This window comes from Chiloscyllium plagiosum, unplaced genomic scaffold (genome assembly GCF_037043375.1).
Source record: "Chiloscyllium plagiosum isolate Xiang-an unplaced genomic scaffold, Cpla_swu_hap1 HiC_scaffold_22, whole genome shotgun sequence".
NCBI classification, from domain to species: domain Eukaryota; kingdom Metazoa; phylum Chordata; class Chondrichthyes; order Orectolobiformes; family Hemiscylliidae; genus Chiloscyllium; species Chiloscyllium plagiosum.
Window position 1 is genome coordinate 57169034 of NW_028270160.1, and position 27260 is coordinate 57196293.

General features: G+C 45.1%; 1 protein-coding gene across 1 annotated transcript in view; it reads right to left on the reverse strand.

Moving 5' to 3' along the window:
• ank3b (ankyrin 3b) overlaps window positions 1-23030 on the reverse strand; it is a 754625-nt gene extending 731595 nt beyond the window's left edge. The window contains exon 1 of the mRNA XM_087999088.1: window positions 22646-23030. Coding sequence (XP_087855214.1) covers window positions 22646-22690 — 45 coding nt within the window. The 5' untranslated portion in view covers window positions 22691-23030. The remainder of the gene's footprint in view (window positions 1-22645) is intronic.
• Between the last annotated feature and the right edge of the window lie 4230 nt (window positions 23031-27260).

Below are 27260 nucleotides of genomic sequence, written 5' to 3' on the forward strand. Positions count from 1 at the left end.
GGCATCCCACAGGCACTGAAAATCACAATGTTGCTCAACTGTGTTAGGCAGAAATGTCTTTCAGAATGCCAGTGAGCTCCAGGATGCTGGCAACAGGAATTCAAGATGTTCAGTTAGATTCTTCCTTGTCGGCGGTGTTAACTCACTGCAATATGAATATTATTTACCACTTATTAGCCAAGACAGAAAGTCTTGCTGTATGTAGGGAATGTCATTAATGAAGTAGCTTAAGGTGGTTGGCCTATGACTCTATGGCGAGGAATTCCTGCACAGGTGCCCTAGAGCCAAAGTGACTGACTTTCAAGAAAAACCATTTGCCCTCAGTGTGACTCCAACCACTGGAGAATCACCCCTCTGCCACGATTTGTCACCGATTTCAATTTCCCTTTGCTGAATGTCACACTTAGTCAGTGGCCTTGATGCCACAGCCAGTTACTCTCACCTCACCTTTGGGATGCAGCTCCTTTGTCCATGTTCATGCTGAGACTATAAGAAGATGTGGAGCCGAGTAATTCTGGCACAATCCAAACAAAGCATCAGTGAGCACCTTATTACTGCGCAAAAGTGAGGACTGCAGATGCTGGAAACCCCAGAGTTTAGATTAGAATAGTGCTGGAAAAGCACAGCAGGTCAGGCAGCATCCAAGGAGCAGGATGACAGCTGTCAATAGCACCTTCAATGATCTGAAGTAAACCAACAGGGGAGCAATGACTGGAATGGATTTGTCAAGTTTTAAAAACAAGTCGCCCATTGAGCTTTCTCTTTTCTAGAGAGCCTGTTCAATCTTGCCTGACAGTTTACAAACTGAGCATTAAACAGATAAAGCAAAAGGAAAACAAAAATGAAAAAAACCCAGAAGTTTTCTGCTGGTAGTCTCTACCTTTTTACTGAGATAGTAGCAGTCAAGCTCTCAGACCCTAATAGGGGCATGGATAGGGCAACTAGACAAGGTCTTTCCCCTGTGATGGGGGAGTCCAGAAGTAGAGGGCATAGGTGTAGGGTGAGAGGGGAAAGGTATAAAAGGGACCGAAGTGGCAACTTTTTTGCGCAGAGGGTGGTACATGTATGGAATGAGCTGCCAGAGTAAATAGAGGAGGCTGGTACAATTATAACATTTAAAAGGCATCTGAATGGGTATATGAATAGGAAAGATTTAGAGGGATATGGGCCAAGTGCTGGCAAATGGGACTAGATTTAGTTGGAATATCTGGTCGGCATGGACGAGTTGTACCGAGAGTTTGTTTCTGTGGTGTACATCTCTATGACTCTAAATGGCAAGCAATATACATATTGGAGGCACTGAACACCACCAACCAATAAGATTAGACAATATGGAAACAGGCCCTTCGGCCCAACATGTCCACACCAACCCTCCAAAGAGTAACCCAACCAGACCCATTTCCCTCTGACTAATGCACCTAACACTATGGGCAATTTAGCATGGCCAATTCACCTGACCACATCTTTAGACTGTGGGAGAGAACCGGAGCACCCAGAGGAAACCCACACAGACACGGGGAGAACGTGCAAACTCCACACGGACAGTCGTCAGAGGCTGGAATCAAACCCGGGTCCCTGACACTAGGAGGCAGCAGTGCTAACCACTGAGCACTGCTCCCACCGTTAACATACAGGACACTACCTGTATGTTAAAAAGGTCAGAACGCTGACTGCCCACTCGAAGGGGATGGACCAATATATGAAGATACAGTGAAAAGTGTTTTGTCACCACAAGGCAGAGATCTTGGTAATCTACATGAGAATAATTATCTGCCCACAACTAAACAACAAGAACCCAAACACAACTGTTCCTTAGGGGACAAACAGGCAAGTTCCCTATGTTCTTTGGATGCTGCCTGATCTGCTGTGCTTTTCTCCAGCAGTGCACCCTCAACCCCCACAGTTCCCCATCAGGAGACACTATATTGGGTCTGTCGTTATCTTTCTAGATTTACCTGTGGGATGTGGGCGCTGCTGGCTGAACCAACATGCATTATCCATCCCTAATTGACCTCAAGGGAGGAGAATCACATTCCTGAAACATAGCATTCACTGAGGGTGTAGGGGTACCCACAGGACCTATCAGGGCTGGAGCTCTAAGATTTTGACCCAACCATGGGGAAGGGACAGCAACATGGTTCCAAGTCAGGACAGTGCGTGGCTCAGAGGTGGAATTTATGCATGGGGTTCATACAGGCATCTGCTACTCTCATCCTTCTCGATTGGATTGTAATGGATTTGATCAAGCTTGTATTTCAGTTGCCAGGAACTAAGTGTAGGCAATGCACTGTCCTTCCAGAACGGGGGCAATATAGCAAGGATTAATCACTGTAGGTTTGCACATTAGATTAGATTAGATTCCCTACAGTGTGGAAACAGGCCCTTCAACCCAACTAGTCCGCACCGACCCTCCGAAGAGCAACCCACCCAGACCCATTTCCCTCTGACTAATGCACCTAACACAATGGGCAATTTAGCACGGCCAACTCACCTGACCTGCACATCCTGTTACCCAGTTATGTACAATATGGCCTTTGCCATTTTGCATATGCTTTCTTAGCAGGGATATTAAAGTAACTATTTGGAGAAGAAGAAATTAAAGTATGATGTCTAATTTACCAAATTAAAATGTTAGGAGTGATGTCACATCATCAAGAAAAGTCTGGCAGACATACTAGATACCAAATGGAATCAGGGAATTGAGGTTATTATCGGAGAGAGAATTGAATCAGTGCGTGGAGTTTTGGGAAATGCGAGCTGAAATCAAATTGAACAGGAAAGTATATGTCTGGATTCTAGATCACAAACTGTTAACCTTTGGTATAGAGCACAGGAGAAGCCACTTACATGTGACTACCAGAGTGATTTTTCAGAAAATTCCTCATCAACCATAAGATTAACAGCTCTGATATTCAACAACGCTGGTTGGTGCATAGGCTATTCTTAGGAAAAAACCTCAGGATAAATGACATCAAGGTGGTCACTGCAAACGATACAAAACAAAAACGCCTTACAGAGGTCTGCAGTGCTTACCACCTCCCCTGGGAAAATACTGGAGCCAAATGACCCATTGGAAGGCAACAACTCAGATTTGGTTCTGCATGCTGAGGAGCATCTACGCGTCTGAAGTAAGTCCAGATACAGAACGACAGAGGTTCTCTGGATGCCCATGCTGATCCTTCAGTCCCAGGGGGACCACAGTGGAAACTTTTGGTCGTAACCACAATGAGGTCAGGTGGAGCTCAATGTCAGAAAAGGGCATCTGACAGGGAACTGATCATCAGATATGGCACTAAAATCAAAATTAACACTGAGCCAAGTACTAAATGAGTTACTAATTGGAGTCGATCAGCCCTGTAATCAAAGTGGTTTTGAAACTACACTACAGAAGCAAACTTAGTTCTCTTCAGATCGTTTATATGCACATCCTCTGATGTATTTTACCCAGCCGTGCTCAGCAATAGGAGGGGCACTGGCATAACTGTACGTCACTTACTTCCTCTTTAGGCAATGGTAATATGACCTTCTGCCAAAGGTTTACTCAATTCTTCAGATTGCCTGCACACACGTTAAAGTTTAACCAGTGAAGCAGCAGAACAGCTTTGTTGACCAGAATGTGACTGGCAGTCACCTATACAACTTTCAGTGATCGGACTCAAGCAACAGCACTCGGAGTTTCAGCTCAGCCAAAGATTCAAAAGGTCATAAAAGCTCAATCTCCATAATTCAAGACAACACTGGTGCAGGTCGCAGACGGTGGAAATACGAACAGGTTGCAAGGTGGCAAGTGCAGGCAGCCCTGGGCAGCAGCGGTGGCAAGGTTGAGCGTTTAAGGGGTGCAATCCCAGCACGGCCAAGCACTTACAGGCATCGGTGTTGAACTGTTAATTGTGATTTTTTTTTTCTAATTTCAAGTAAGGTCTGCAATGTTTAACTTTTTAAAAACTATGTTTTCTTTATTTTTCTCCTTTGTACCAATATTCTGTACCTAGGTACCTTTATACCTAAGATGGCAACTCGTAAACTTTCCACTGTTCTCATGTAGTACATGTAACAATAAAGTCAATTCAATACAATGCTAGAGATCTTTAGGATGATGTGTTAAACTGAGGGGGAATTTATTTGCAGGTAGGTATAAAAGATCCCACTGAACCATGTGAAGATGAACAGTAAGGTTCAGATGCATCCTAGTTATTTTCAGCCTGAACCACGTCACTTATAACACAGACTGTAATCTGGTCACCTTTTGTTATTTTTGAGGGAATTTGTGGCACTCAAACCGACTGCCACAATTCCCAACATGAGAAGGAATACATCCGAAATCATGTCAAGTGTCTCGGGAAATCCTGGAGGTTATGAAAGGCACTATACAAATGCAACTTCTTCCCTTGTATTTTCAGATAAGAGTTGGGCAGAAAACAAACAGTATGTTCAAGTTTACCCACTCAAAAAGAAAGAGGTTCCTTGGTACATTTTGAAGAGGACAGGAGTTTTCAGGGTGTCCTGGCTAATAGTAGTGTCAACCAATATCAGATCAATCAATTTGTGGGATCTTGTTAAATACACATTGCCTCCCGGAATGCAGTGGCTACAATGGCTCAGTGGTTAGCATTGCTGTCTCAGTGCCAGACACTCAGATTTGATTCCACCCTCGGGCGACTATCTGAGTCTACATGTTTTCCATATCGGCTTGGGTTTCCTTCAAATGCTCCAGTTTCCTCCCACAGTCCAAACTTTGGAGGGGGTTACGTGGATTGGCTGTCCTAAATTGCCCATCGTGTCCAAGTACGTGTAGGTTGTATGAGTTAGCCACGGGAAATGCAGAGTTTCAGTACAGGGTAAAGGGATGGGTCCATGTAGGATGCTCCAAGAATCAGTGTGGACTCGATGGGCTGAATGGCCTGTCGGGATTCTATGATTCAAAATCAAAAGGAAACTTCACTGGCTTTGAGGGGGGGGGGGGGGGGGGGGAGATGCGCTATGGAAATCCAAAATCCCATGGGAAATTTGGAAATTGCAACAACAAAAAAAAGTACTTCAGCGGTGAATCAAAATCCTAGCTGGTTTTTACTTGCAATTCATTTTTCGTTTTGCTTTAGTCAAGTTATTTTCCACACTTCCCATACATGAACAGTATGACAGAACAAGAGAAAATTAAAATTACTGAGCAAAACAGGCACTGTAGCAATAATATTTTGTACAGCACAAACATTAAACTGGTTTGCAACATGAAAAGTAAGGCTGGAAAACAGATGAAGGATATCCCCACAAAAAAAATTACAATTTCATTGGTCCATTTCTTGCATTAATTGTGGTCCTAGTCACCATCATCTTGCTAATCCAACTGAAAAAAAAAGGCTTAAAAATGTTTTAAATTCATCTAATTTCTACATTCGGAGACCAGCTTATTAAAGAAATGGACTGGTTGGGAATGACTGCAGAATTCAAAAGTGTACGAGAAATTTGCATTTTATCACAACCTTCAGGCATCCTGAAGCTCTTCATTACTGAAGAGCCATTATTGCTGCAATGTAGGGGAATGAAATAGATCATTTGCACACAGCAGGATCACCATAAGAGTAATTAAATGAACGAGCAGGCACCCTGTTTGTTCAGCTGTCCACAAGCATCACATATGGATCACAAACAAGGGTGGAGGAGGAGAGAAATGGCTTAGAAATGACGGAGGTCATTGTTTAACATTTACCCCTCCTGAAAAAAAACTCTTGCACAAGAAAGAGATGCCTTGGGCTGGTTTGTTGGATTGAGACAAACTCCAATGTTAAAAATCACACAACACCAGGTTATAGTCCAACAAGTTTATTTGGAAGCACACTAGCTTTCGGAGCGCTGCTCCTTCATCAGGTGGTTCATCACAACTGCCTGATGATGGAGCAGCACTCCAAAAGCTAGTGCTTCCAATTAAACCTGTTGGACTATAACCTGGTGTTGTATGATGTTTAACTTTGTACACCCCAGTCCAACACCGGCATCTCTAAATCAAAACTCCAATGTGCTTGTTATCTTCATATACTACTATACAGAACTGAACTGAACTGTTTAAGTGACTAAGATGTTTTAATGAATAGTACATTGAAATAAAAATTATATTTCAAAAGTATACTTTAAATACATACATAGTCACTCAAGCAGTTCAGTTCTGTACAGTCTCTGCATGTGGAGAAACAAACTTTGGAGTTTGACTTTCCTGACAATTCCAGCAAACCCACCAAAGGCATTTCTTCCTCATGCAAGATACAATTTACATGTACTTAAGGCACAGGGAGAAATTTAAAATCCAGCAGAGCAGGACAAAGGGTTTAAGTCAGAAGGGAAAACAGAGTACGAAAGTAAGCTCATGGAAAATGGAGAAGAACTGAATGCAAAAAACTTCCAAAGATTGTGAAGAGAAAAAGACTGAAGACAAATGTAGGTCCCTTGCAATTAGAATCAGGTGAATTCCCAACAGGTAAAGATGGCAGACTAGTTGAAGAAATACTTAGGATCTGTCTTCACTAAGGAGGACACAAATAACCTTTAGGAAATGCTAGGGGTCAGAGGGTCAAACACGAAAGAGGAAATGAAGGAAATCCTTATTAGTCAGGAAAGGGTATTGGGGAAATTGGTGGGATTAAAATCTGATAAGTCCCCAGGGCCTGATGCTCTGCATCCCAGACTACTTAAAGAAGTGGCACGAGAAATAACATTTGCATTGGAGATTATTTTCCAGCATTCTGTAGACTCTGGAAGAGCTCCAATGGACTGGAGGGTAGCGAATGTAACTCACTCTAAGGAGGGGGAGAGAAAATGGGGAATCATAGGCCAGTTAGCCTGACAAGGATATAATAACTGAGCATTTGAGAAACAGAGACAGAATTAGTCCTGGTCAGCATGGATTCACTAAAGGGAAGTCATGCTTGACAAATCTGGAATTTGTTTGATGTGGTGACCATTAGAATAGACAATGATGAATCAATAGATCTTGTCTATCTGGACTTTCAAAAGACTTTTGACAAGATTCCACGAGATTGGTAAGGAAAATTAAAGCTCATAGTATTGGAGGTAATGTATTGACACGGATAGAGAACTGGTTGCCAGACAGGAAGCAGAGAATTGGAATAAACAGCTCCTTTTCAGTGCGGCAGATAGCGACAAGTGGGGTGCTGCAGTGGTCAGTGCTGGGACCTCAGCTGTTCACAATGTACAGTAACAATTTGGACAAAGGAATTGAATGTCATACTTCCAAATATTCAGATAACACTAAGCCAGATAGCAGCCTATACTGTAAGGAGGATGCTAACAGCCACAGGGTGAATTCGACTGACTGGCTGAGCGGGCAAATACAATACGATGTGGATAAATATGCGGTTATCCACTTTGGTCACAAAAACGGAAAGACAGATTATCAGAATGGTGGCAGTTTAGGAAAAAGTGAGGTGCAACAAGACCTGGGTATCATGGTGGAACATAGTCGCTGAAGGTTGGCATGCAGGGTTCAGCACGCAGTGAGGGAAGCTAATGGCATGCTGACCTTCATAACAAGAGGAATTGAGTATCACAGTAAGGATGTCATGCTGCAGTTAAACAGGGCCTTGGTGAGGCCACACCGTGAGTATTGTGTGCAGTTTTCTAGCCTGGTCTCCTAGTCGGAGGAAGGACATTCTTGTTATTGAGGGAGTCCTGCAAAGGTTCACCAGACCAATTCCCAGGATGGCAGGACTGATATGAGGGAAGACTGGATCAACTGGGCTGTATTCACTGGAATTTCAAAGAATGGGGATCTCAAACAAATCCTGATGGGACTGAACAGACTAGATATGGGAAGAATGTTCCTGATATTGGGGCAAGTCCAGAACTCTGGGGTCACAGTCTAAGTATAAGGGATAGGCCATTCAGGACGAAGATGAGAAAGAATTTCTTCACTCAGTTGTGAACCTGTGAAATTCTCTCCCACAGGAAGCTGTTGGGGCCAGTTCATTAGACATATTCAAGAGGGAGCTGTAGGTGTAGAGGGGGGGAGGGGGAGAGAGAGGGGGGGAGGGGGAGAGAGAGGGGGGGGGAGGGGGAAGAGAGGGGGGGGAGGGGGAAGAGAGGGGGGGGAGGGGGAAGAGAGGGAGGGGGAGGGGGAAGAGAGGGAGGGGGAGGGGGAAGAGAGGGGGGGGGAGGGGGAAGAGAGGGGGGGGGAGGGGGAAGAGAGGGGGGGGAGGGGGAAGAGAGGGGGGGGAGGGGGAAGAGAGGGGGGGGAGGGGGAAGAGAGGGGGGGGGAGGGGGAAGAGAGGGGGGGGGAGGGGGAAGAGAGGGGGGGGGAGGGGGAAGAGAGGGGGGGGGAGGGGGAAGAGAGGGGGGGGAGGGGGAAGAGAGGGGGGGGAGGGGGAAGAGAGGGGGGGGGAGGGGGAAGAGAGGGGGGGGAGGGGGAAGAGAGGGGGGGGGAGGGGGAAGAGAGGGGGGGGGAGGGGGAAGAGAGGGGGGGGAGGGGGAAGAGAGGGGGGGGAGGGGGAAGAGAGGGGGGGGGAGGGGGAAGAGAGGGGGGGGGAGGGGGAAGAGAGGGGGGGAGGGGGAAGAGAGGGGGGGGAGGGGGAAGAGAGGGGGGGGAGGGGGAAGAGAGGGGGGGGAGGGGGAAGAGAGGGGGGGGAGGGGGAAGAGAGGGGGGGGAGGGGGAAGAGAGGGGGGGGAGGGGGAAGAGAGGGGGGGGAGGGGGAAGAGAGGGGGGGGAGGGGGAAGAGAGGGGGGGGAGGGGGAAGAGAGGGGGGGGAGGGGGAAGAGAGGGGGGGGAGGGGGAAGAGAGGGGGGGGAGGGGGAAGAGAGGGGGGGGAGGGGGAAGAGAGGGGGGGGAGGGGGAAGAGAGGGGGGGGAGGGGGAAGAGAGGGGGGGGAGGGGGAAGAGAGGGGGAGGGGGAAGAGGGGGAGGGGGAAGAGGGGGAGGGGGAAGAGGGGGAGGGGGAAGAGGGGGAGGGGGAAGAGAGGGGGAGGGGGAAGAGAGGGGGAAAGAGAGAGGGAGGGGGAAGAGAGAGGGAGGGGGAAGAGAGAGGGAGGGGGAAGAGAGAGGGAGGGGGAAGAGAGAGGGAGGGGGAAGAGAGAGGGAGGGGGAAGAGAGAGGGAGGGGGAAGAGAGAGGGAGGGGGAAGAGAGAGGGAGGGGGAAGAGAGAGGGAGGGGGAAGAGAGAGGGAGGGGGAAGAGAGAGGGAGGGGGAAGAGAGAGGGAGGGGGAAGAGAGAGGGAGGGGGAAGAGAGAGGGAGGGGGAAGAGAGAGGGAGGGGAAAGAGAGAGGGAGGGGAAAGAGAGAGGGAGGGGAAAGAGAGAGGGAGGGGAAAGAGAGAGGGAGGGGAAAGAGAGAGGGAGGGGAAAGAGAGAGGGAGGGGAAAGAGAGAGGGAGGGGAAAGAGAGAGGGAGGGGAAAGAGAGAGGGAGGGGAAAGAGAGAGGGAGGGGAAAGAGAGAGGGAGGGGAAAGAGAGAGAGAGGGAGGGGAAAGAGAGAGAGAGGGAGGGGAAAGAGAGAGGGAGGGGAAAGAGAGAGGGAGGGGAAAGAGAGAGGGAGGGGAAAGAGAGAGGGAGGGGAAAGAGAGAGGGAGGGGAAAGAGAGAGGGAGGGGAAAGAGAGAGGGAGGGGAAAGAGAGAGGGAGGGGAAAGAGAGAGGGAGGGGAAAGAGAGAGGGAGGGGAAAGAGAGAGGGAGGGGAAAGAGAGAGGGAGGGGAAAGAGAGAGGGAGGGGAAAGAGAGAGGGAGGGGAAAGAGAGAGGGAGGGGAAAGAAAGAGAGAGGGAGGGGAAAGAGAGAGAGAGGGAGGGGAAAGAGAGAGGGAGGGAGGGGAAAGAGAGAGGGAGGGGAAAGAGAGAGGGAGGGGAAAGAGAGAGGGAGGGGAAAGAGAGAGGGAGGGGAAAGAGAGAGGGAGGGGAAAGAGAGAGGGAGGGGAAAGAGAGAGGGAGGGGAAAGAGAGAGGGAGGGGAAAGAGAGAGGGAGGGGAAAGAGAGAGGGAGGGGAAAGAGAGAGGGAGGGGAAAGAGAGAGAGAGAGAGAGGGAGGGAGGGGGAGAGAGGACTAAGTCAACATTTGTGGGGATGGGGGTGGGGGGGGGGGAAGAGGGAGGGAGAGAGAAGAGTTATGGTACAGTTGATTCTTCATACTAGAAGCTGTTATTCTTAATTCCTTCACTGAGTGAGGAACAGGCTCGAAGGAAGGAGTGACCTCCTGTTCTAATGTTGTTTCCAGCTGTTTTGATGTTGGCTCTGCATCTATGATACCCTTGATTTGTCTCTCTCTCTCAACCCCTCACAGCCACTCATGTCTAGGTCTGAATCTCCTGTTCTTCCCCCTCATACCCAGCAATCTATCTCCGCAATTTTCCCCCTTCCCCAGAACCTCGTTCAATTGGGTCAATGGGCTGATGCAGTTTAGATTAGATTACTTACAGTGTGGAAACAGGCCCTTCAGCCCAACAAGTCCACACTGACCCTCCGAAGAGCAACTCACCCAGTCCCATTCCCCTATATTTACCCCTTCACCTAACACTACGGGCAATTTAGCATGGTCAATTCAACTAACCTGGGCATTTTTGGACTGTGGGAGGAAACCGGAGCACCCGGAGGAAACCCACGCAGACACAGGGAGAATGTGCAAACTCCACACAGACATTTGCCTGAGGCGGGAATTGAACCCGGGTCTCTGGTGCTGTGAGGCAGCAGTGCTAACCACTGTCTCCGTTTAATTTGGAGAAGTGTGAGGTATTGCATTTTGGTAAAACAATCAAGGGCAGGACTTGTACAATTAAAAGGAGGGCTTTAGGTAGTGCTTAGAACAGACAAACCTCAGGGTTCACGTCCATAATTCAATGAAGTTTGCATCACATATGGTTAGGGTGGTTAAGGCAGCATTTCGCACGTTCTCACATTCATTGTGCAGACCTTTGAGTATAAGAGTTAGTATATCATGTTGAGGTTGTATAGGACGTCGGTGAGGCCTCATCTGGAGTGCCATGTGCTATTCTGGTCACTGCTACAGGAAGGATATTATTAAGCTGGAGGAGGTTCAGAAGACGTTTACTATGATGCTGCTGGGAATGGAGGGTTTGAGTTAAAGGACAGCCTGGAACTTTTTTCACTGGAGCGTAAGAGATTGCTGGGTGACCTTATAGAAATTTATAAAATCGTGAGGGGTGTAGGTAAAAAGTGAATGACAGGTCTCTTTCCCCGAGTGGGGAATTTGAGACTGGGGAGCATTTGTTTTTTTTTTAAATATAGGGTCATAGAGACAGAGGTACAGCACAGAAACAGAACCTTCTGACCAACAAGATATCCCAACCCAATCTAGTCCCATTTGCCAGGACTTCGCCCATATCCCTCCAAACTCTTCCTATTCATATACCCATCCAAATGTCTTTTAAATGTTGCAATTGTACCAGCCTCTACCACTTCCTCTGGCAGCTCATTCCATACACACACCACCCTCTGTGTGAAAAAGTTGCCCCTTCGGTCTCTTTTACATCTTTCCTCTCTCACCCTGAACCTATGCCCTCTAGTTCTGGACTCCCCCACCCCAGGGAAAAGACTTTGTCTATTTACCCTATCTATGCCCCTCATGACTTTGTAAACCTCTATAAGGTCACCCCTCAGCCTCCAACACTCCAGGGAAAATAGCCCCAGCCTGTCCAGCCTCTCCTAGATTAGAGTGGTGCTGAAAAAGCATAGCAGTTCAGGCAGCATCCGAGGAGCAGGAAAATTGACGTTTTGGGCAAAAGCCCTTTGTCAGGAATCAGGCTTTTGCCCAAAACGTCAATTTTCCTGCTCCTCAGATGCTGCTTGAACTGTGCTTTTCCAGCACCACTCTAATCCAGAATCTGGTTTCCAGCATCTGCAGTCCTTGTTTTTACCCTGTTCAGCCTCTCCCTGTAGCTCAAATCCTCCAACCCTGGCAACATCCTTGTAAATCTTTTCTGAACCCTTTCAAGTTTCACAACATCTTTCCAATAGGAAGGAGACCAAAACTGCATGCAATATTCCAAAAGTGGCTTAACCAATGTCCTGTACAGCTGTATCATGATCTCCCGACTCCTGTACTCAATGCTCTGACCAATAAAGGAAAGCATACCAAACGCCTTCTTCACTATCCTAACTACCTGCAACTCCACTTTCAAGGAGCTATGAACCTGCACTCCAAGGTCTCTTTGTTCAGCAACACTCCCAAGGACCTTACCATTAAGTGTAGATGTCCTGCTCGGATTTGCCTTTCCAAAATGCAGCACCTCACATTTATCGGAATTAAACTCCATCTGCCACTTCTTGGCCCATCTGACCAGATCCTGATGTAATTGGAGGTATTCCTTCCCTGTCCACTACACCTCCAATCTTGGGGTAATCTGCAAACTTACTAACTAAATCTCCTATGTTCACATCCAAATCACTTACTGTATATAAATGACAAAAAGTAGTGGACCCAGCACTGATCCTTGTGGCACTCCACTGGTCATAGGCCTCCAGCAACCCTCCACCACCACCCTCTGGCTTCTACCTTCAAGCCAGTTCTGTATCCAAATGGCTAGTTCTCCCAGTATTCCATGAGATCTAACCTTGCTAATCAGTCTCCCATGGGGAACCTTGTCGAATGCATAGCTGAAGTACATATAGATCATGTCCACCGCTCTGCCCTCATCAATCCTCTTTGTTACTTCAAAACACTCAAATCAAGTTTGTGAGACATGATTTCCCACGCACAAAGCCATGTTGACTATCCCTAATCAGTCCTTGCCTTTCCAAATACATGCACATCCTGTCCGTCAGGATTCCCAACAACTTGCCCACCACCGAGGTCAGGCTCACCGGTCTATAGTTCTTGTCTTTACCGGCCTTCTTAAAACAGTGGCACCACGTTAGCCAACCTCCAGTCTTCTGGCACCTCACCTGTGACTACCGATAATGCAAATATCTCAGCAAGAGGCCCAGCAATCACTTCCCTGGTTTCCCCAGAGTTCTAGGGTACACCTCATCAGGTCTTGGCGTTTTACCCACCTTTATGCATTTCAAGACATCCAGCACTTCCTCCTCTGCAATATGGACATTTTTCAAGATGTCACCATCTATTTCCCCACATTCTATATCATCCATGTCCTTTTCCACAGTAAATATTGATGCAAAATACTCGTTTAGTATCTGCCCATCTCCTGCTGCTCCACACAAAGGCCGCTTTGCTGATCTTTGAGGTGCCCTATTCACTCCCTAGTTAACCTTTTGTCCTTAATATATTTGTAAAAACGCTTTGGATTCTCCTTCACCCTATTTGCCAAAGCTATCTCATTTTCCCTTTTTTGCCCTCCTGAGGTCCCTCTTAAGAATACTCCTACTGCCTTTATACTCTAAGGATTCACTCGATCTATCCCGTCTATACCTGACATATGCTTCCTTCTTTTTCTTAACCAGATCCTCAATTTCTCCAGTCATCCATCATTCCCTATACCTACCAGCCTTTCCTTTCACCCTGACAGGAATATACCTTCTCTGGATCTGCGCTCTCTCATTTTCCCGCCGTCCCTTTTCCTGCGAACATCTGCATCAAATCAGCTTTTGAAAGTTCTTGCCTAATACGGTCAAAATTAGCCTTCCTCCAATTTAGAACTTCAGCTCTTAGGTCTGGTCTACCTTTTCCATCACTATTTTAAAACTAATAGAATTATGGTCGCTGGCCTCAAACAAGTGCAGTTATAACATTTAAAAGACATTTAGATAAGTACATGAATAAAAACTGTTTGCAGGGATAGAGGCAAGTGGGATTGGTTTAGTTTGGGATTATAATTGGCATGGACTGGTTAGACCAAAGGGTCTTTGCCTGCTGTTATGGCACCATGACTCTATAACAGATTGTCCATGTTCCCTCTCTGTATGAGCCTGCCTGGGCTTGATTATATTTTGATATTGTGTTTTTGTTTTGGAAGGTCGACAGTTCTTATCCTATTTGATACATTCTTTACTTTTTATAGGTCAATACTCAAAATCAAGACAAAGGAGTTAGCAAGGCATTGCCGATACTTTTATTAAAGTACTGCCACTGCTGCATTTCCCACCCTGGCAGTGCCTGTGGCCTGATGCTTTGAGATACAACAGGAACCCCAGGGCCATCTTATTCTGCTGCAAACACATTTCTTGCACACCAAATACCCTGCCTACATTTTCCAAATGGAGCCCCCCCCCCCCCACCACCCCCTACCCTGGCTGATATATATCTACATCCAGCACCACACCCCCCAGTGAAATGTCTGCTCAACATTATTACACCATTGAGGTAAAAACAATGACTGCAGATGCTGGAAACCAGATTCTGGATTAGTGGTGCTGGAAGAGCACAGCAGTTCAGGCAGCATCCAAGGAGCTTCGAAAATCGACGTTTCGGGCAAAAGGCCTTCATCAGGAATAAAGGCTTTATTCCTGATGAAGGGCTTTTGCCCGAAACGTCGATTTCGAAGTTCCCTGGATGCTGCCTGAACTGCTGTGTTCTTCCAGCACCACTAATCCAGAATTATTACACCATATGTGCCTTATTTTACCCCACCTCCCATCATTTGCCATAGCGTTATTCTGTTATGGCAAATTATCTGTTTAGTATCACAAATTATCATTCAAAACTTTCTGTACTTAACAGCAAATTCTGAAAAGTATTGGTTTGATCTGAACTTTGGTGTGAGATCAGTGCAGTGTTGATATTTTCCTTTTAAACTCATGGCCCATGAGCAGAACTGGAGACTTTATTAACATAGAACAGTAATGTTATTCGGAGTTAAGTCTTGCCTTCTGACTCTAAAAAAAGGAGGTGGTGAAGAAACTCAGCATGTCTGGCAGCATCTGTAGAAAGAAAAGGTAAGTTAATGTTTCAAATTGAGTGACCCTTCAGCAGAATTTGTTTTCTGACTGTTGTCTTTGGCTCTGGGATTATATTTTCCTCCATGAATGAATGAATGAATGAAGCTACGTAGAACCCCACCTGTGAGATCCCCTTCAACCCACACACTACCCTGATTTGAAAGCCGTTCAGAACGGAGGAAGGATTTCTTCACTCAGTTGTGAACCTGTAGAATTCTCTACCACAGTAAGCTGTTGGAGCCAGTTCACTAGATACCTTCAACAGGGAGCTGGACATGGCCCTTGATGCTAAAAGGATCAAGGTGAGAAAGCGTAACACTGGCACTGCGCAGTCCAAATGTCACTTGCCACTTATTTCACAGCCAGATATCTTGGGTTTTCCAAGCAAGTCCCATCCTTTCATTGAACATCTCATTAGTTTGGAAAGAGTTGTCAGGGAACTATTTCGAGACTTTCACCTTTTCTTTGCACTGGCCAGAGTGTTGCTACATTTTCTCTCCCATTAATTCCCGTCGACATGAAAAGCAGTCTTCTGCTGGACTTTAGTCCAGTAACCTGGATGTCACCTGCTCTCTCAGCATGAAGCAACTGCACTGGGATGTTAGTGCACAGAAAAATTATTGGAGAAGGAGCGTCTTTTGATTAAATGGATCATGTTTGCTTCTCCACCTGGACTGTTCCTCAAGACGTGGGAGTTTAAATTCAAAACCACCTTCGTAAACGTGTTTTCCCTGCAGCAATCTCATTAGATCAGATCAGATCTTAGAAATCACTGTTAAACCACTCCAGACTCATTATTATGCAAAGCATTAGTGCCAGCCAAAGTATTCATAAACCACAGACTATTTGCCAGTGCCCTTCATGGATTGCAAAATTTAGCAAGAGCAGACATGCTTAAGTCTACAGGTAGCTCGGAATTTAAACAGGCATTCCAAGCCTCACCGATTCCGAAGCAATAATGCTTTTTGAAAAGTTAATTTAAATATTAAGAAACAGGTAGCTGTACTGTTGAGCGTAGATTTCCGAGGGAAATTACCAGAGTCTACTGAATTTTACACAACATCTGAAAGCATTTCTTTGCAAAGTGTTTGTCCATGTTTAACTCTTATGTCCCTATTATACATGGAGCCAACATCTTTTAAGAATTAGAACAAACTGCCTCTTAATGTATATTTTGTAACTGATGATGTAAACATGCTTTGTTATACATTGTGAAGAGGAAACCTGTGAATTTTCTGTTGCTAATCATGTGCCTTTGTCACATCCAGTTAGCTAAGTGCACCTACCTCTTGCTCCTTCATGATCTATACCACTCTACAAACCTTCTTGCCAGGCCAACATCTTATTGGCAAATCCACCTCGCCCTAATTATTTATTTGATTGGTCTAGCTTTTTGTCCCTTGACTATATACTCTACCGAAAATACTGTCTCCTTTTCAGTTTGTTCTGCTTAGGATTATTCAAGCTCTGAATCTTCAATAACAGGTATCAGTTACTGCCATGACTCTACAGAAGCCAGCCTCTGGGTAACAGCAGCAGACTACCAGTGGGGTCTGCTGACCACAAAGTGTGCACCCAAACAGCACTGAAAGATTGAGTTGGAAAAACACAGCCAATAAGGCCAAGCAGCATCCGAGGAGCAGGAACCTCCTGAAGAAGGGCTTATGCCTGAAACGTCGATTCTCCTGCTCCTCAGATGCTTTTAATTGGAGAAAGTGAGGGCTGCAGATGCTGGAGATCAGAGCTGAAAATGTGTTGCTGGAAAAGCGCAGCAGGTCAGGCAGCATCCAAGGAACAGGAGAATCGACGTTTCGGGCATAAGCCCTTCTTCAGGAATGAGGAAAGTGTGTCCAGCAGGCTAAGATAAAAGATAGGGAGGAGGGACTTGGGGGAGGGGCGTTGGAAATGGCTTTTAATTGCCCTGTAATGTGGTACATCCACACATGCATTTATGTTCAAGATGGTTTACCTCCCTCAAGACACAAGGAGAACCAGACTGCAATCTCTGCATCCCGTGAATAAGGTTTTCAAATTTAGACAGAAATGGGACAGAGATCCGAAATTTCCAATCACCCAAGCCATGCACGCACTGAGCAGCTTTCAAGATCCAATAAAAGTGGCCAACCTTACGGATGTGCAAAGTCATGGCTACTGACCGTTTTATTATTGGACACAATAGACGTTTGTTTAGTCTTAACTGACATGGGAGACCTATTCATACACGAACATAACATTTTTATATCATCCAGAACCATTTACGTGGAACCTGCAAAAAAAAAGGTTTCATTTACATTGTGGCAGAAGTGGGTACTGCAGATCAGGGTCAAGTAGAGTGGTGTTGGAAAAGCATGGCAGGTCAGGCGGCATCCGAGGAGCAGGAAAATCGACGTTTCGGGCAAAAGCCCTTCATCAGGAATGAGCTTTTTCCTGCTCCTCTGATGCCGCCTGACCTGCTGTGCTTTTCTAGCACCACTCTAATCTGGACTTCTATTTACATTGTGCCAAACCTCTTAACCATCACAAAGGACCTCACAACTAAATGGTCAATTTTGGAATGTCCTAGTAACCAACACTAACTCAAGGCTTTGATTAAGCATTTCACCTGAAAGAGTGCGATACTCCCTCAGTGCTGCAATGATGCAATATCTGAGATTGTGCTCGCATTTGTGGAATGGGACTTAAACCAAATGAATCCAAAGGCGAAAGTTTAGGTCATCACCAAATGCTTCATGTACTGATTACTCTTGCAGTAGAGAGTGTTTGCCATGCAATAAGGGACACAATATCTATCCTATACTAATCATGTTGCACAGAAGTGACCAGAAACATCACATGGCTTTTCAAAATGGGAACGTTTTGAGGGAGAATTGTTGGCCACAACACTTATCAAGTGTGAGATAAACACTATTGAAATACCTCACAAGGTCTTGAGCAGGCAGATAACCAAACCTCAAACAAAAGCATTATAGTAACTTTTGAGTGGAAAACATCAACTGCAATAGGAATTGTATGGTTAATAAAGAGATATTAAATTACTTGCATTGCAATGTCTCATGTTAGAAGAGATAAATCTGACAACCATGTGGTAAACTTGGATTGTATTTCCATCACAGTATAAATGGTATCCTACTTCCTGGTTACTAAACTATTTCACAAAACATATCACTGCAATACAGGCGATAAGTTTGCCAACCATCGAACTCCTTTCTCAGCTTGTAAACAGTAATGTTATTTTTTTCTCCACATTTATAACAAAATAACAAAAAGCAGGAATCTATTCAAAGGCTGTGACTCAGCTCAAGATTCAGATTACACTGATAAAATGCTCAAGGTCCACTCTAACAGTTTATAACTTCACTTGAACTGTCAATGTGTTACTACCGTGCAGCCAAGTCAATGGTTGAATGCACACGAAGTCCCATTCTCTTAAAGTGCTCTCAAGGTGACTTTTTAAAAACATACACCAGCAGCCGATTTTTCTCTTGCCCCTACCAAGAGGGATGTTATTTTCAAATCGTCAGAAGTCACTCAACACCAGGTTATAGTCCAACAATCTCCTTCATCAGGTGACATTTATCCACCCTAGCTCAGCACTGGCACCTCAACATCATTTTCCAATAGCATCAGTTTACCCTGTTAAAATCACCTAACCTGGGACACTTCCTCACCTAAAAAAAAAGAGAAAACTGCCATGCTTCTACACCTTGCTCAACAGCAACTGGGTTAGGCATAAATGACATACGCACACTGCTCTTTGTTCAGGAAAATTCTATTAAAGAAAAAGATTGATACTGGAATGGTGTTTTTCATAACCTCAGTGCTTCCCAAAGCATTCCATAACTAATGAAGTGGTTTCCTTTTGATATGAGTCACAATTGCAATGGGGGAGAAAATAAGAGTCAAGTTTAGTCCTAACTGTAGAGTGAGAACAACTAGATAACCTCGTTTGAGAGTTAAAATACAAGGCTTTGGATACCAGGAAGCTTTGCATCTACACCAAATGTAGACAGGACCTCACAATCAACTCCTGTCCAAAAGGCAGGATATGTAACAATGCAGCACTCCTTCAGTAGCATCCTGATGTGATCATTTTAATTCTTGCCTTTGGTGAATGGCGTGAACCCAGAACCTCCTGATGCAGGGTTGAAGGCACATCATTGAGCCACAGCTGCCAACTCTCAAAAAAGGAACAATTCGGAAAAGAGCAGCAATTCATTGTACCGTCATTTTCAAAAAAAAATCTGTTCATTATAAGTTAGTACAACAGATTAAAGAACACCAGAAATAGCATGGAAACTAAGAGTTAAATCAACCAGGGTGCTCAATTCTCTGAACATTTAGTATGGAGTTTCTCAGTCCATCATATCTAAACATAGTCCACTCACTGCGTAAAGTAGCATCTTTTTAACCATGCATAGGATGCAAATAGCCATTTGGTACCCATTAATAATTAACCTCTAGAAGGCTTATTCCTTTGGGCATCCAGTGCGGGCAGATTGGAGGATGTCTTTGAGGGTCTGTTCCTGAATATGAACAGGTCCAGGGATCAGGCTGTGGAGATGGTCATGTCTGCCAACCGCCTGGCCACTTCACAGATATGTTCTACCCATGTGTCATTGGAGGGAGTGCTCTGTGTCCAATGCTGTCTCTGCCTTGAGAGAGAGGTGGGCAACACAGGGGGGGGAAAAAAAGTACTTCATCCCCCAACCCCATTTCAGTTTAGTCCCATCCCACTCTCCCGAGCACCAACGGCCCCACCAGCCCAACCAACCCCTTCGTTTTTTATTGTTTGCATTGCCCAAAATGAGCTTTGCACACAAACCTCTAACTGGCTGCACAGTGATTACTGATGGTGGTTGATAGTTTTAAGAAAATCAGAAAAGTCACATTTGAGGGCAGTTAATAGTCAAACCACACTGTGGATCTGGAGTCACACACAGACCTTTCCTGGAGAACGTGACGAGATGGTGTTTTCAACAATAATGGTATGATTCATGAGGCAAGCTCTTTGCGACAATTCCAGATTTTACTTATAAATTCAAATAGCTGTGGTGGGATTTGAACCTGCCTCCATAGCATTAGATCAGGTCGCTAGATAGTCCAGTAACATCACCATTCTTCTCCCTGCTTACACTGACCTGCTACTTTTTAATAAACTAAATTAATTTCCTCATAATTCAATCCTATTTGGATTTAGCCACAAAGGGCATGTTCAATTTTTAAAAGAGATATTTGATAAGCTGCCAGATGTGATACTTTATAAACGGGGCAGTGAAAGGTTCGCCAATATTTGAATTCAGGTTTTTCAGAGGAGAATGTTCCAGAATTCCCTCTCAAATCATACTGTAGAGTCAGGGATGTACAGCACGGAAACAGACCCTTCGGTCCAACCCGTCCATGCCGACCAGATATCCCAACCCAATCTAGTCCCACCTGCCAGCACCTGGCCCACATCCCTCCAAAACTCTTCCTATTCATATACCCATCCAAATGCCTTTTAAATGTTGCAATTGTACCAGCCTCCACCACGTCCTCTGACAGCTCATTCCATACACGTACCACTCTCTCTCACTCTGTGAAAAAGTTGCCCCTTAGGTCTCTTTCATATCTTTCCCCTCTCACCCTAAATCTATGCCCTCCAGTTCTGGACTCCCCCACCCCAGGGAAAATACTTTGTCCATTTATCCTATCCATGCCCCTCATAATTTTGTAAACCTCTGCAAGGTCACCCTTCAGCCTCTGACACTCCAGGAAAAACAGCCCCAGCCTGTTCAGCCTCTCCCTGTAGCTCAGATCCTCCAACCCTGGCAACATCCTTGTAAATCTTTTCTGAACCCTTTCAAGTTTCACAACATCTTTCCAATAGGAAGGAGACCAGAATTGCACGCAATATTCCAACAGTGACCTTCCAATGTCCTGTACAGCCGCAACATGACCTCCCAACTCCTGTACTCAATACTCTGACCAATAAAGGAAAGTATACCAAACACCTTCTTCACTATCCTATCTACCTGCGACTCCATTTTCAAGGAGCAATGAACCTGCACTCCAAGGTTCAGCAACACTCCCTAGGACCTTACCATTAAGGTGTATAAGTCCTGCTAAGATTTGCTTTCCCAAAATGTAGCACCTCGCATTTATCTGAATTAAACTCCATCCGCCACTTCTCAGACCATTGGCCCATCTGGTCCAGATCCTGTTGTAATCTGAGGTAACCCTCTTCGCTGTCCACTACACCTCCAATTTTGGTTTCATGTGCAAACTTACTAATTGTACCTCTTATGCTCACATCCAAATCATTTATGTAAATGACAAAAGGTAGGAGGGCCCAGTAGTTGTACTTAAACCCACAAGACTGTAATAGATGGCAATTAGGGCAATTAGAGATGGACAATAAACGTCAAATAATAATTTGAGGTGAAGTTTAATCCACACATTCAAATTAAAACGGAAATCATTCACTCATAAGCAAAAGTTGACATCTTTCAGCATTACAACCATTTACACTTGTTTAAAGTGTTTGTTGCTCAAGGCTAACTTTGATGCATTTTCCAATTAAAGTTTGCCTAACTAGGCATCTTAATATGGCCTTTGCACAAAGTTCCACCCCCATGACTTCTGAAGTACAGTAATAAGAGTTTGAAAACCTGGTAAAAAAAAACAATCTGCGGTGGTTTTAAAGTCACAATCCAACCTTCCTTCATAACACCCTCACCACCCACTGATGTAAACATATATTCGCCGCAGTAAATCTCAAATCACACCTTATCACATTGAATTATTTATATTCGGAAAGCCGGCAAGGCGTTGATCTTAAACGGTAGTTTCCTACTCTCCCGCCGGTTAGAATTCCTGGAATATTTATAGCACTCCACACCAAGTGCGCTACTCGAGAGCTGGGACAGTACAGGATTGTTCCCTGATGCACTATTGCAGTGCAACCGATGTGTTTATATGAATTGAATGGAAAGGAGTCTCGCGTAACTGCAAGGGCAGTGGGAACTGGAGCAAGAATCCGGAGATTTCTGCTCCGAGTAAACATGTGGGTAATGCCCCGGGAGGTGAAATGGGGTCACCTTATCCTGTAAAGGAAGGAGGAATTGCGCTCTCAGTCCCGGCGTACTGCCCGCTTTAGGTTTGTAGTTAGATATGTTTGTAGAGGCGACGGGAGGGGCTTCTGAAATACTGCATGCAACTTTATAATTTAAAGTGGATTGGAAAGTTCAAAAAATTTGTCTAATACAGTGTGAGCTGCAAACACAACGGCAGGCAAGGAGAAAAGATGGGATTGTGAATTGTAGCCTACTGTCTGTTGAAAATCCAACTCTAGCACAGGCGAAGTTCCTTTCTTACAGCCTGTAGGACTGCAGCCAGCTGTGAGGTACCAATGTAGTGTACACCTGGACTCACTCCCTTTTCCTGGAAACTTATTACTCGCAATTTCAAATAGTCAACTCAAAACACACACAGTTGCAGCCTCTCTCCACTGGAAGTGGATCCGTGCAGGTAAAATGGAAATTAATGTGTGCCCAGCTACATATGATTGGCTTTTCTAAAAAGAAAGCAACCAAAACAAACTTCTCCCCCCCCCCCCAACCAAAAAAAAATGACGCCCTCAATTTGCAGATTATTTTCTGTTGGATGGGGAAAGTGTGATTTAAGGAAAGTGATTTAAAAAAGAAACTTTTTAAACAGGTTTGGGGCTGTGCTCAGGTACAGGAGAACAGTTGGTGCTTGAAATTGTACAGAGCAGAGTCAAAGAGGGAGGTGGTCAAAAGGTAGAGTGCCCAGAGCCCAGAGATCCTTCTCACCTGTTCCGAGAGTCCGTCCGTGTCTCCTGGAGGGGAGGAGGCCATGTTTTGCACTCTTCGCTGTCAGTTCAAATCTCTCTCCTTTCACTTTCAAAGTTACAACAGTGTGTGTAGTAGCAGTTCAGAGCGTCCTTCCCAATGCAATGACGCCGTGCACAGAGGCGGGGAGGAGGAGGGAAGCTGTTCTAGCCCAGTTTGATGCAGTGGGTCAGGATATACAGTACATCGTAGGTCAAAGCACCGTGAACGCCTCCTCCCCCAGCAATAGAACTGTTCCCAGACTAGATGGCAGCAAAGTGATCAGAGCTGGAGGACTGAGTGCTCCACACCGAGAGCTGGAATGAACCAACAGTCTCCCTTCCCCCGGGGGAATCCCAAGCACTAGCACCGACTGGGGAGGAGTACCGGTTTGGCACTCAAGACTGCTTCGTCTAACATGAGGACCATGTCGTTTGCTGGGAACAGAAGGGGCTAGCACTCTATATGTGTTTTCTTTCACCTTATTCCAAACTATTCTCAAACTGTCATCATCTATAACTCCCTCCACTCGCATATTACCGTAATATTAGGGCGTATTTATGAACGTGTTCATTAAGGAATAAGCTACTTCCTGGTACACTAGACACCCGCCTCCAACCCAGAAACATACATGTACACAAACACGCACCTGTTACTGAACTTTCTGAGGAGGTCCTGTATCAGCTGAATTAAATACGTCAGGGCAGTGGTAATTTTCAGATCTTCATGACACTGTACTAGGCAGCCCTGCGCTCCATATCAGAGTTGTCACTAGTTTGAGATATTAGTCCAGTTCAGCCTTCTCAGTATGTTAGCCACATGTGGCTCATGACAGTTCTAATTACTAAATCAAACCTGAATAAGAGACACACATGTTGAGCATGTGATCTCTAAATTCGTATTTATATGTGAATTTTAATCTTGTTTGTAAATTGAAGAACAAAATTCTGTGCACGCTCTTACTCTCTGTGAGAGCTTTACGTTGGTCACTGCTTGTTATCAGCTATATTAATGAGTTTAATTTTCAAATTTACTACCTATCCTTGACAGACACCCTGGCCCCATGCTCTGTCTCTGATATATATAGTCTGTCCCTGATATATATAGTCTGTCCCCTTCTCTGTTCCTGATATACAACCTTGTCAAAAATTCTGTCTCTCATATATAGTCTGCCCTATACTCTGGCCCTGATGTTTATATCCTGGCCTAATATTCTATCCCTGAGAACAAGCCTGCCCCATACTCTGTCCCTGATATACACCCTGGCCCTTTAGGGGCTGTTGTGGTTATCTCAATGTTTGAGCCAGAAAGCTGGTTTAAAATCCTTGCCTGCTTCAGAGCTCTGTTGTAATGTATCTGAACAGGTTAAGTTAAAAAATATCTTCACTCTTCCCCCATAGAGTTATTAGATTCCCTACTGTATGGAAACAGGCCCTTCACCCCAACATGTCCATACCAACCCTCCAAAGAGTAACTCACCCAGACCCATTCCCCTACATTTATCCCTGACTAATGCACCTATCACAATGGGCAATTTGGCATAGCTAATTCACCTGAACTGCACATCCTTATGACTGTGGGAGAAAACCCATGCAAACAGTAGCCTGAGGCAGGAATTGAACCCAGGTCCCTGGCTCTGTGAGGTAGCAGTACTAACCACTGAGCCACCGTATCACCCCAAAGTTATGGAATTATACAGCAGGAAAACTGACCCTTTGGTCCATGCCGACCAGATATCCGAGATGAATCTAGTCCCATTTGCTAGCATTTGGCCCATATCTGTCTAAACCCTTCCTATTCATGTACCCATCCAGATGTCTTTTAATTGTTGTAATTATACCAGCCTCCACCACTTCCCTTGATATAACCCAACTCTTTTACACTTCACCTGATTTACCCCCATGTTACAATCTGTACCCCCTTAGTCGAGAATCCCTCATTCGGAAAAACATTCTCAACTTCTGAGTCAAGCCCCCTTAGAATCCCATATGGTCCTATTAGATCACTTCTCATTCAGTTAAACATTGGCGAGATCCATCCTGTTCAATCTTTCTTCGTAAAGTCAACCCGAAATCCGAGGAATTGTTCACCTGAGCCTTCTCTGAACTGCTTCCAATTGCCATATATTATTCCTTAATTAAGATGACCAAAATTAAGTTGGGTGTCACTGTATAACTGTAACAATCCCACCTCCCTCCACTCTCGCCCCTCCCCCCCCCACACACACAGCCACAATATAGGCCAACATTCCATTTGGTTTCCTAATTTCTTCTTTACCCCTTTTGCAGACTCTGTCATACTCATCTGTTTGCCTATCTATCTTTGTATCATCAGCAAATTTGGCTCCAATACCCAGGGTCCCTTCAACTAAATCATTAAACCTTCAATAGTTGAGGCTCCAGTACTGATCTTTATGGCACCCCACAACTTCCAATTTGCAAACCCGACAATGACCCATTTATGAGGACTCGAAATGTCAACTCTGTTTTCTCTCCACAGAATCTGCCAGACTTGCTGAGTTACTCCAGCAATTTCTGTTTTTGTTTGTTTCAGATCTCCAGCATCCATCGTTCTTGGTTTGTTTTTTTGATACATTTATCCCAACTTCGTGTCCTGTTCATTAGCCAATCCTCTAGGGATGTTCAACTTATGTGGCTAGACAGCTAGGCTGTGTTTAAAAATATTGCCAGCAGTCTGGATTTGATTCCCATTCCAGCTGAGGTGGTTTAGTGCCTGCCTCCTTGTCCTGCCCAACAGTGGAATGAAATCGCAAACTGCCTCTAATTTGATTAAAAACTGTCAAGTAAGCAGTTCAGAATGAAGCATCGGTAGTCAATGAGCCAAGCATCCATATATTATTGAATGAGATAAGAGGCAATCATTTGTCCACGCAAATGTATCATTTCAAATACCGTGAGCTCTTACCTTGTAAAGTGAGTGAGCTTTTATGTGGCACCTTATCAGATACCTTTTGGAGATCCAAATATATTACATCTAGTGGTTCTCCTTTATCCATCCTGTTTGTTACATCCTTAAAGAATCCTCACAAATTTATCAATTTCATTTTTGCAAAACCACATTGGCTGCCTGGTCGTATTGTGATTTACTAAATATCGTGCCATTAATGCTGTATTCTAGCATCTTCCCAAATGAAATGACATATTATTTGATTTAAATTTATTTATTATCATGTGTATTTTGTTAGAAAATATAATGAAAAGTGTGATATAGTGTTGCCACTCTCTGGCGCTATCTTAAAACACAGAAAATAAACCAAAACAGACTATTAATGCAGAAAAATAAAGAAACGAATGGTCAACTTTACAGTCCTTCTTGTTACGTGCTCTGCCATGGACCTGGAGTAACCAGTCATGAGTCCCCTCACCAGGCCACCAGAACAAGAGTCGCCACTGTCAGGCACCATCTTACCTCCACTGATGCTGTCACCACAAGTCCTCACTGGACCTCGCCGATGCATCTGCCACTGATATCGCTAAATCCCACACTGGCCCAAACTCAACTCCAACACGGCCGTCAAGAGTCCACTCTAGGCCCACCTCACTGTCAGGTCTCATACAGGACCTAAACTCACCAAAGTCTCCATGAATCTTTTCTGGATGCACCTTGTTGATGCAGAAGCAACTGGGAACCCAACCTTGCCTCCGATGTCTCTGCCAGGAGTCTGGGCTGGGTTCACCTCACCACCTCTGAACTCTTCACCAACAGGCAAGAAAAAAAACTGAGAAAAATGCAAAACAGATGAGCCCTGGGCTCAGGAGACTTACTCTACTGCCATCTTGGATGGATATTAGGCTGTAGTTTCGTACAATCCAGTGTGGAAGCGGGCACAGTTCAAGCCATGAAGTCAACATCAACCCTCCAAACAGCATCGCACCTAAACACACCCCCTACCCCATCCCTGTAACCTTGCATTTCTGATGGCTAATCCAACTAACCTGCACACCATTGGACCGTGAGGAGGAACCCTACGCAGACACTAGGCCAGAATTGAAGCTGTGTCCCTGGTACTGTGAGGCAGCAGTGCCAACCACTGAGCTACCATGTAACACCTCTATTCAAGAAATTGTCTTTTTTATATCTTTCTTGAATAGAGGTGTTACATTTCCAGCTGCCAATCTTACACCACTTCCTGATTCACATCCTGCTGAAATACAACTGCATTGATTTACACCCATTTATGGTTTACACTCCCCCCGGTTTACATCTTCACTGCTGGTTTTATTCTCCTCCTTTGACACCCAATTCCACGTTGCCCAATTTAGAAGCTGTCTGCAATGAAATTTGTTGGTGATTGACAGTCCGAGAAGTTTCCATTTCCCTTTTGAAGATTCACCTAAGTGCAGAACGTTAGACTTCAAATCAGCTCCTGAACTCAGCTGTGGCCTTCTCCATTAGAGTTTTCATCAGGTCCTGATGTCTGGTCAAGAAAATATCAGACTTCAGCAGCAATTATCACTATGTATGGAACAAAGCTGTCAATATAGAAATTAGTGGACTAGCTGAAGCCAATCAATAATGAGCAACTCCAATAGATCATGGCATGTCAAATATGAGGGACTTCAAGATATCTAACTGG